Below are 11,341 nucleotides of genomic sequence, written 5' to 3' on the forward strand. Positions count from 1 at the left end.
GTGCAGCACAGCGATACATTGTATCTATAGAGAACAGCGCCTCTAGTGTGTGAGTGTGAGCGCTTTCTGATAGTCACTTCTCTACACTCATCACTGTACACTGGAGACTGCAGGAAGTGCAGCACAGCGATACATTGTATCTATAGAGAACAGCGCCTCTAGTGTGTGAGTGTGAGCGCTTTCTGATAGTCACTTCTCTACACTCATCACTGTACACTGGAGACTGCAGGAAGTGCAGCACAGCGATACATTGTATCTATAGAGAACAGCGCCTCTAGTGTGTGAGTGTGAGTGCTGTCTGATAGTCACTTCTCTACACTCATCACTGTACACTGGAGACTGCGGGAAGTGCAGCACAGCGATACATTGTATCTATAGAGAACAGCGCCCCTAGTGTGTGAGTGTGAGTGCTGTCTGATAGTAACTTCTCTACACTCATCACTGTACACTGGAGACTGCAGGAAGTGCAGTACAACTATACATTGTATCTATAGAGAACAGTGCCCCTAGTGTGTGAGTGTGAGCGCTGTCTGATAGTCACTTCTCTACACTCATCTCTGTACACTGGAGACTGCAGGAAGTGCAGCACAGCGATACATTGTATCTATAAAGAACAGCGCCCCTAGTGTGTGAGTGCTGTCTGATAGTCACTTCTCTACACTCATCACTGTACACTGGAGACTGCAGGAAGTGCAGCACAACGATACATTGTATCTATAGAGAACAGCGCCCCTAGTGTGTGAGTGTGAGCGCTGTCTGATAGTCACTTCTCTACACTCATCACTGTACACTGGAGACTGCAGGAAGTGCAGCACAGCGATACATTGTATCTATAGAGCACAGTGCCCCTAGTGTGTGAGTGTGAGTGCTGTCTGATAGACACTTCTCTACACTCATCACTGTACACTGGAGACTGCAGGAAGTGAAGTACAATGATACATTGTATCTATTGAGAACAGTTCCCCTAGTGTGTGAGTGTGAGCGCTGTCTGATAGTCACTTCTCTACACTCATCACTGTACACTGGAGACTGCAGGAAGTGAAGTACAACGATACATTGTATCTATAGAGAACAGCGCCTCTAGTGTGTGAGTGTGAGCGCTGTCTGATAGACACTTCTCTACACTCATCACTGTACACTGGAGACTGCAGGAAGTGTCCCCCTCCCAGATCCCTCTGTCCTCCTCCTCTTCCTCCGGATCCCTCTTGCTTCCCCTTCTAGACTCCTCTGTCCCTCTCCGCCGCCACACTCCTCTGTCCCTCTCCGCCGCCACACTCCTCTGTCCCTCTCCGCCGCCACACTCCTCTGTCCCTCTCCGCCGCCACACTCCTCTGTCCCTCTCCGCCGCCACACTCCTCTGTCCCTCTCCGCCGCCACACTCCTCTGTCCCTCTCCGCCGCCACACTCCTCTGTCCCTCTCCGCCGCCACACTCCTCTGTCCCTCTCCGCCGCCACACTCCTCTGTCCCTCTCCGCCGCCACACTCCTCTGTCCCTCTCCGCCGCCACACTCCTCTGTCCCTCTCCCCCTGCCACACTCCTCTGTCCTTCTCCCCCTGCCACACTCCTCTGTCCCTCTCCGCCGCCACACTCCTCTGTCCCTCTCCCCCTGCCACACTCCTCTGTCCCTCTCCCCCTGCCACACTCCTCTGTCCCTCTCCGCCGCCACACTCCTCTGTCCCTCTCCCCCTGCCACACTCCTCTGTCCTTCTCCCCTGCCACACTCCTCTGTCCTTCTCCCCCTGCCACACTCCTCTGTCCTTCTTCTAGACTCCTCTTTCCCCCTCTGCCGCACTCCTCTGTCCCTCTTCTACACTCCTCTTTCCCCCTCTGCCTCACTCCTCTGTCCCTCTTCTACACTCCTCTTTCCCCCTCTGCCGCACTCCTCTGTCCCTCTTCTATACTCCTCTTTCCCCCTCTGCCGCACTCCTCTGTCCCTCTTCTACACTCCTCTTTCCCCCTTTGCCGCACTCCTCTGTCCCTCTTCTACACTCCTCTTTCCCCCTCTGCCGCACTCCTCTGTCCCTCTTCTAGACTCCTCTTTCCCCCTCTGCCGCACTCCTCTTTCCCCCTCTGCCGCACTCCTCTGTCCCTCTTCTACACTCCTCTTTCCCCCTCTGCCGCACTCCTCTGTCCCTCTTCTACACTCCTCTTTCCCCCTCTGCCGCACTCCTCTGTCCCTCTTCTAGACTCCTCTTTCCCCCTCTGCTGCACTCCTCTGTCCCTCTTCTACACTCCTCTTTCCCCCTCTGCCGCACTCCTCTGTCCCTCTTCTACACTCCTCTTTCCCCCTCTGCTGCACTCCTCTGTCCCTCTTCTACACTCCTCTTTCCCCCTCTGCCGCACTCCTCTGTCCCTCTTCTACACTCCTCTTTCCCCCTCTGCCGCACTCCTCTGTCCCTCTTCTACACTCCTCTTTCCCCCTCTGCCGCACTCCTCTGTCCCTCTTCTAGACTCCTCTTTCCCCCTCTGCCGCACTCCTCTGTCCCTCTTCTACACTCCTCTTTCCCCCTCTGCCGCACTCCTCTGTCCCTCTTCTACACTCCTCTTTCCCCCTCTGCCGCACTCCTCTTTCCCCCTCTGCCGCACTCCTCTGTCCCTCTTTTACACTCCTCTTTCCCCCTCTGCCGCACTCCTCTGTCCCTCTTCTACACTCCTCTTTCCCCCTCTGCCGCACTCCTCTGTCCCTCTTCTACACTCCTCTTTCCCCCTCTGCCGCACTCCTCTGTCCCTCTTCTACACTCCTCTTTCCCCCTCTGCCGCACTCCTCTGTCCCTCTTTTACACTCCTCTTTCCCCCTCTGCCGCACTCCTCTGTCCCTCTTCTACACTCCTCTTTCCCCCTCTGCCGCACTCCTCTGTCCCTCTTCTAGACTCCTCTTTCCCCCTCTGCCGCACTCCTCTGTCCCTCTTCTACACTCCTCTTTCCCCCTCTGCCGCACTCCTCTGTCCCTCTTCTACACTCCTCTTTCCCCCTCTGCCGCACTCCTCTGTCCCCCTCTGCCGCACTCCTCTGTCCCCCTCTGCCGCACTCCTCTGTCCCTCTTCTACACTCCTCTTTCCCCCTCCTCTCTATGTCCGGGTCAGCAGGATGCCTCCGTCACGGGCTTGTGATCCATCACGGTCACTTTCGCTCTTGTATGTTTTCAGGTGGAGAGTAACATGGATCTCGTGGCCGAGGTCGCGGTGAAGGTGTGTAAGACTCTGCACCTCGCGGAGCCCGATATCTGCCAGCAGGCGGTGCAGCTCTTTAAGCAGGACGTTATCACTGCCTGGGTGATGTCAGTGCTGCGCCCCTCAGAGGTCTGTGGGCTTCTTCTGGGCACAGACTGTGGACACTGGGACATAGGTTCAGACTGGAATATTACCCTTCCACCTGTGCCCAAGCCTCCGATACACCCTCCTGAGCCACCTCCACCAGGGTCCCCTGTCTCCCGAGTGCTGTTTCTCACTGACATACATTGGGACCACAGCTATTCTCCTGGGGCCACCGCTACCTGTAAGGAGCCACTGTGTTGCCGCAAGCAGTCATCATCAGGTGGTCACAACCCCGCCGGTTACTGGGGAGAGTACAGCACTTGCGACCTTCCCCTGCACACCATTGAGTCTCTTCTTCAACATGTTGCCAGCAATGGCCCATTCGACCGGGTGTACTGGACGGGTGACATCCCGGCTCACAATGTGTGGGAACAGACCCGAGCACAGCAGCTGGATGCCCTGCGGACTATTACTAGCCTCATTAGGAAATATCTAGGGCCATTACCCGTGTTCCCAGCTGTGGGCAACCATGAAAGTGCCCCTGTCAACAGCTTTCCACCACCCTCTGTTTATGGTAACCTGTCTTCTCACTGGCTCTACGACGCCATGGCCCAGGAATGGGAAGGGTGGCTGCCGCCCCCGGCACTGGAGACGCTCAGGTGAGCCTGTGCCATCCTCCTACGCTCATCATCCCCCGTATATATTATCCATACATGTTCCTACACCCTCTGCTTCCCACTCTTACAGGACTTCAGGATTTTACACAACAAAGATCGCACCCGGCTTACGTCTGGTATCTCTCAACATGAACTTCTGTGCCACCGAGAATTTCTGGCTTATGGTCAACTATACGGACCCGGCAGGGCAGCTGCAGTGGTTGGTGGGGGTCCTGCAAGAGGCGGAGAACAACCACGAGAAGGTGAGGACAGTACAGACATGAATAGTAGGTGACAATTACATAATGGTGCCGGATAGTTCTCCCAGATAGTACTGTCATACTGTGTCCATGCAGCGCACTGATTACATCTCACATAATACGGCCACAGCAAGGTATTGAAATAACAGTACCACGTTGTGCCACCTACATAGTGATACTGCTGAGTGCTGCATTCATAATCCATATACCGCTATACAGTGACCAAATAATGAAGCCATATATTGTCCAAAACTTCCAAATTTTCATTTGCCTCAAAATTTACAAAAATTTGAGTTCAAATATTTTTGTGATTTGTAGAGGGCCATGCTACCAAAAACATAAAGAACATTCGCAAATTGAATCTCCTGGCCAACGTTGAGCTATCAGATTTGAAATTCGACAGATTTGCTCAACACTAGTTGCCATACAGTGCCCACACTGGTGCCACATCCCATAGTGATGGGATACACAAGACCATTCGAACAATGGCACATAGTTCCCATATAACACCCCAACTCTCTGGACCAGAAGACAACAGGAAGGGTCGGAAATCGGTGGCCTCTCTTCCGTGAAGCTTTATCACACAGAGCCGAGAACAGATCGGACATTTCTCCTTTGCATTTGAATTAATTAAATAAAAAATGGATGGCATCAACAAATCTCAGAAGAATTGTGACCTAGATAACAAAATGCAGGAAAAGTAAGTGGGACTAATGAAAAACAGCTGGCGGGTCAATGTTCAGCTAAGTCACATGTCAATATAAGAAGAGCTTGTGGGAGAGGCAGAGTCTCTCCGAAGCAAAGATGGTCAGAGGTCTCCGATCTGTGAACATCTGCTTGCAAAATCTAAGGAACAACTTCATAAAAATGTTCCTCAACATATAAGTGCAAAGACTTTGATTATCCTCCATCTACACCACATAATATGATTGGAGGATTCAGAGATTCTGGAGAAATCCATGTACACCTCAGATAAGGCCAATGCTCTGTATTGAAGGTTTGTGAACTCTGGGCCCTCGGGCCTCACTGCATTAAATACAGGCATGAATCTCTGCATGGGCTCAGGAATAATCAAGAAATCATTGTCTGTGATCACAGATCACCGTGCAATCCACAAATGTAAGTGACAGCTCCATCATGTAATTAAGAAGCCAAATGTCACAATCCAGAAATTCTGCCGTCTTTTCTGTGCCAAAGCTTATTTATAATGATGCCGTGTTCTATGGACTCGGGAGGAAAGGGACCATCCAGCTTGTTATTGAGGACCGTAACAAACCATCTTGCTATCGAGGCCAGGGAGCATCCAGCTTGTTATCGAGGAGAGGGGCCATGCAGCTGGTTATCGAGGAGAGGGGCCATGCAGCTTGTTATCGAGGAGAGGGGCCATGCAGCTTGTTATCGAGGAGAGGGGCCATGCAGCTTGTTATCGAGGAGAGGGGCCATGCAGCTGGTTATCGAGGAGAGGGGCCATGCAGCTTGTTATCGAGGAGAGGGGCCATGCAGCTTGTTATCGAGGAGAGGGGCCATGCAGCTTGTTATCGAGGAGAGGGGCCATGCAGCTTGTTATCGAGGAGAGGGGCCATGCAGCTTGTTATCGAGGAGAGGGGCCATGCAGCTTGTTATCGAGGAGAGGGGCCATGCAGCTTGTTATCGAGGAGAGGGGCCATGCAGCTTGTTATCGAGGAGAGGGGCCATGCAGCTTGTTATCGAGGAGAGGGGCCATGCAGCTTGTTAACAGTGCACAGTTCACATCTCTGATGTATGGGGGGCATAAGTGCCTAGATATGAGAAGCGCCATCAATGCTGAGCATTATACCGAGGTGTTAGAACAACATCTGTTCCATTCAGACATCTATTTCAGGGAAAACCTTGTATATTTCAGGAGGACAATGGTAAACCACATCCTGCCTCCATCAGAGGCCTCCATCCTGCCTCAGTAGAACAAGAGCCTGGGGGGATGAACCAACCACCTGCAGTCTGGACTTTTCACCAACAGAAAACATTTGGTCCATTATGAAACAAAAAAATCCGAAAGACACAATTGTGGAGCACCGAGAATCCGACATCAGAAGGGGACGACGTTCCTCTCCCAAAACTGCAGCAAATTTCTCTGCACTTACTTGACGTTTGCGGACTGGTGTAAGAAGAGGGGACACTTCGCAATGGTGGACACGGCCCGGGCACAACTGTTCTGGGATGTGTACCATAGCGGTATCAAAGTCCCCCGACCGCACATCCCAACCTCCTACATTCATCTCTTGCAGCAGAGATGTACAGGGCTGAACATGAGGTTCTCAGTCGCCATGCTGTGACTGTATGAAGCCGCTGCCACGTCCCGGTGAACCGCTCAACACCAACACCAAGTGAAAGGAGGTGCCGCACTCGCCTTCCACGTTCTCAGACTGATAGTTGACATCTTTTTGAGCTGTGTCAAGATTTTTTTTCTAATGAAATGGAAAAATGTCCAACGTTCGACTTCTTCTGATCTGTTCTCTGATCTGTGTGATGAAATCTGGAGATCATAGAATTGGGGTTATAATATAATGATGTGCTCACTGGATATTGGCTTAGTCAGAGGGCTGGGAAGACCACGTGTGCTCAAAGTGGTGGACAGTGAAGGTTCCCATATCGGTGAGCTCCGGCCCTCCAGGATCACCACTCATGGGGCAGGAGGATTTATGAGCCCACATGTCCATACCCAGAAGGTCCCACTCCCTGTACAATAATGTACCCGCTCCTTACCGGGCCAAAATGGATGCTTCTGCTGACAACCAGCCTGTATATCCTGTGTGAGAGGTTGTCAGCCCCGCCCGTGTTCCTGACAACCAGCCTGTATACCATGTATGATCCCCACACCTTAGACTTTGTTCCAGGTTTTTATTTTGACCCACAGGTTCCCTATAATAGTGCATCAGTACAAGCCCTTATGTGTAGAGGGTCAGCTCTGTGTGGGTCAGTGTGGCGGGGGCTCATCCTTCTTATCCTTACTCCCAGGTTCACATCATCGGTCACATCCCCCCTGGCATCTGCCTGAAGAGCTGGAGCTGGAATTATTACCAGATTGTGAACAGGTGAGCCCGGTGATCCTCCGATCTGATACCTAGGATTGTGGGGAGATGATCTCCACATGCTCCTGCGGCGGAGAGCACTGGTCCATACAGGGGTCGGTACCGGTATGGACAAGTGTGAGGGTCTCCCTGCGCTCTGGCCCACCCACACTTACATCCTTTGCTGTACATGGTCTACTGTGTCACACTCCTCGAGTCCTAGCTCACGTGGCCCCTGTTGCTCCCTCTGATGATGGCATTTCTTGAGTAGTTTTATGTTATCGGTGAGGTATATTTTAATAGTTTTCCTATTTCTTCTTCCACAGGTACGAGGCCACCATCGCTGCGCAGTTCTTTGGACACACGCACCTGGATGAGTTTGAGATCTTCTATGATGAGGAGACTTTGTCCCGGCCACTGTCTGTGGCCTTCATCGCACCAAGTGTCACCACCTTCATCAACTTGAACCCAGGTAACCTCCACCCCTGTGCTGCTTAGAAGGTGTTTAGGTGTAATGTCCCTTGCGGGCCCGCACCGATGAACAAGACGAGACGTTATGGGGTCACCAGCGGCATCATGGTGGACAGGACCTGGGGGTATACCTGCTATAGATCACATTTTTGTATGTGGTGATGGACCGGATAACATCAGGTAAAGACACAGTCCTAGACTGGAGATGAGTCCTGTGCTCCGGCCAGCGCTCACATCTAGTGCTGCTCTGGCGGGTTCTGTTCTTGGTCCCTGTTCAGATTCGACCAGAGATGAGTGGAGTAATTTTAAATAAATCGAAGATTTAGAATTTCTGAAAATTCATGGATTCATGGGAGTCTGAATCTGAATTTCAGGCGATTTGCTGGATTTTGGGGGATTCTAAACAGCTGGAAGTGGGTACAATTTTTTTTTTTAAATTATGTTCGCCTTGCCTCAGCTCCCACCTGTCCAGCCACGCAGCCCCTCTCCACACTCTCACCACGTCTTGGCTTCTTTTGCTCCTCCACACCGAGTAGGTCTCATAATGTTGCGGGGTAACATCATGGCATTTTGAGGCGCAGTTAGCGAGAACCCAGATGCCTGGAATCACCAAATACCTGACCGGAGAGGGGCTGCTCAGCTGGACAGATGGGGGCCGGCAGAGGTGGAAGTATAATTTTATCTCTAACCCTATTGATTTTGTGTCTGGGGTCTGGAGAAACCTCCGAGGATAATAAGACACTTTTGATCTGATTTATAGCAAATAAGAGCGATGCGAATCACTCTTCCCGTCCAAATTTGTGTGGACCTACCAAACCAAATTTTAGCAGATTATCTCATAACTAGTGGAGACCCAAGATGGGAATTCAGGTGGTAAAGTTGTAGGTGAAGGTCATGGATGCTCCTCCTTTGTTGTCTTTTTGTGTCTTCTCTTCCACCCTTGTCTTTTTGGTGGATCTCACGTATGTCATCTTCTTCTTCTCCAGGATTCCGAGTGTACCTGGTGGATGGTGAGTACCCTCACAGCTCACACGTGGTATTAGACCACGAGACATATATACTGAATCTGACTGATGCCAACAAGAAGCCGAGCGTGGCTCCACAGTGGACGCTCCTGTACAGCGCACTCAACACCTACGGCATGAAATCCTCTTATCCTTCTGACTGGGACCACCTGGTGCAGAGGTTCTTCCAGGACGATCGACTCTTCCAGACCTTCTGGTTTCTCCATCACAAGGGACATGTCAGTGAGGTATGCCAGGAGGCCTGTAAGATGAACCTTCTCTGTGTCCTGCGCACTGGAAGATCCAATGACCCTCAGCTCTGTAAAGATCTGGACTTTAAAGGTAGAACAGCCCAGAGAAGGAAATCTCTGTGCTGAATAGTTTCCTGTCCTTGGTCAGAAACCTGCTAAATCCTTCCAGGAACGCACTGCGCAGTGTCTGCTGACTCCACGTCTACTCTGAGTATCTCACTGACAGAGAAGAACACAACAACATGGCAAAAAGAAATCCGTGTTATTAATTTATTGCCCGGTATAATAATCTCTGGATGGAATGAACCGCGGAAATCATGGCAATGATTGAGAGCCACGAAGAATAGTAACCCAGGAGTCTTTGTGGTTATCTCAGAAATCTTCTTATCTCAGGAGGCTTCCTGGGTTTCTTTGGAAGCTTTGTAGGCATCTCAGGAGGCTTTGTGGACAACACTAGGTCTAACCTGTGTGGACAGCCACAGCTCTGGATAAGCATAGTTACAGATTTGCACATTCATAAGGAGTGATTGAGTCTTACAGTGGACGGCATCTTGTCATACCACACGTGAGAAGAACCGGACCCCAGGGACCCTCATAGTTTACAGGTCACATCCTCATGGAGGAACCATTACACTATTCTAATAAGAATCAAAATACTTTTCTCACCCAAACAGTGATAAGCAAATACTATGCCACCTAATCTGTCACCAAAACCCCAACTTCTCACGTCATAGCAGAACCGTCCCCTTGAAGACCACCCTACATAACTCATCCTTATCTCCAAATGCTCCTCTCAAACCAGTATGTTTACCACTCACTACACATCATTGGCATCTGGACCTCAATGATCTCTGCAAACTGAAATCACCTTGGCATCATCTCCAAAACTCCAGCCTGCTATGTACACCACCCACCACCACCAGCAGCTTCTCTTCCTACAACCCACCTTGAAATTCCACATAGTCCTGCACACCACACGTCCCCACACCCTAGTCATGATGTCACCTTCTTATCATGCCAGATTCCCAATCCTCTCCAACAAGCATTACACCTCTAGAGACTGCAACCCTGTCCTCCGCCCTAACAGACCCTCACTCCTATTTCATCATCAACCCTCCCCAACACTAAATATTCACACCCCACCATGCTCTTACCCCACCATGTTACACAATCATTGAACAACCAGCGAGATACATGTGGTGATCCTCGGGTGGGCGGCAATGAGGTCACAATGACACGTGAAACAACCCATGACACAAATATCATCGCAAATAATAATAATTGTAGAGACGACCGGACAAGAAAGATGAAATATTATTGCTCGTGTGACTGCGATCTAAGCGTGATGGAAAGTGTGATCTAAAGACGATTGTACAATCAGATTGTGGCAATTTATGAGAAATTCTAACAACTAAATAAAGACTTTAACAAATTTATGTGTGGTGTGAAAACCTGTCCCTCCAGCAACCGTGTGTCATCAAATTGTGTCCCCTCATCTCACATTATTCATCTACAGACTAATTACCACATATAACAGTCAATGGGGGGATTTCATTGGAGTTCTTAAAAGGCATTGGAATGTCTTGTTGGTAGATCCAATTTTAAGAAATTACCTTCTGGTAACTGCTAAACGTTCAAGAAATCGCAAAGGCTTCCTTGTCCACGGACATTATTTGGGTTCCAAAACCCATCCTTGTGGTTGACGTAAAGCCTGCTTAAATATGACTGGGGCAAAATCCTTTTAAGTCACAAGAGATCCCAAGAAGTTTCCCATCCGTCCTCATGTTACCTGTGTGTTCATCCAAATGTCCGTGCGAGAAATACTACATTGCCCTTACCACTCGAGAGTTAAAACCAAAGTTAAAGAACATGTCCGTGATATTGACAAGGCCAAGACATCCCTTGAGGATGGACCCTTGAAGACTCTGCCCAAACATTTTAAGGCCTTTCTTAATGCCAATTCAAGATTACTCAGGGTAAAAGCCATCGACCAGATCTTACCTGTCCCCCCAGGCGGTAACGTTAAGTAAGACCCTTGCACAATTAGAAAGCAAATGGATATACAGGTTAGGCACGGTGACCCCCACCAGGCTTTGATCAACACTTTGGTTTTGGCTCATTTCTCTAATTTTATATGGGTTTATGTTTTATTGGTCAATTTTGACGTAGTTTTATCTAATTGTCTATCATTATTTTTTCAGTGTTTGGTTTCCCCTTTGATATTTTTTCTTTTTGCCATCGGCACTGCTCGATATTCAATCAAGCATCGGAGCAACGAGCCCAATGTAAGTCTATGGGAAACTCGAACATTTTTCAGGCGGCTCCCCCCGGCGGTCTGCAGAGGGCCTAAAAATTGTCCAAATCGATGGGAACAGTACTCAAATGACATGGGAACAG

At 50.0% G+C, this 11,341-nt stretch overlaps 1 protein-coding gene across 1 annotated transcript; it reads left to right on the forward strand.

Moving 5' to 3' along the window:
- The first annotated feature begins 3,125 nt into the window (after positions 1-3,125).
- On the forward strand, positions 3,126-10,380 carry SMPD1 (sphingomyelin phosphodiesterase 1). Its single transcript, XM_073661231.1, has 5 exons — positions 3,126-3,914; positions 4,003-4,174; positions 7,166-7,242; positions 7,545-7,690; positions 8,676-10,380. Exons 1-5 carry the CDS (start codon positions 3,160-3,162, stop codon positions 9,068-9,070), a joined length of 1,545 nt encoding a protein of 514 aa, XP_073517332.1. The 5' UTR covers positions 3,126-3,159; the 3' UTR covers positions 9,071-10,380.
- The last annotated feature ends 961 nt before the right edge of the window (positions 10,381-11,341 follow it).

The sequence above is a fragment of the Phyllobates terribilis genome, unplaced genomic scaffold (assembly GCF_046119375.1).
Source record: "Phyllobates terribilis strain yellow unplaced genomic scaffold, ASM4611937v1 Scaffold_2__4_contigs__length_985480577, whole genome shotgun sequence".
NCBI classification, from domain to species: Eukaryota; Metazoa; Chordata; class Amphibia; order Anura; family Dendrobatidae; genus Phyllobates; species Phyllobates terribilis.

Coding starts and splice junctions, on each gene's coding strand:
- SMPD1 (XM_073661231.1), top strand. CDS start 3,160: ATGGATCTCGTGGCCGAGGTCGCGGTGAAGGTGTGTAAGACTCTGCAC. Junction 3,915..4,002: donor CCGGCACTGGAGACGCTCAG/GTGAGCCTGTGC, acceptor CCACTCTTACAG/GACTTCAGGATTTTACACAA. Junction 7,243..7,544: donor TATTACCAGATTGTGAACAG/GTGAGCCCGGTG, acceptor CTTCTTCCACAG/GTACGAGGCCACCATCGCTG.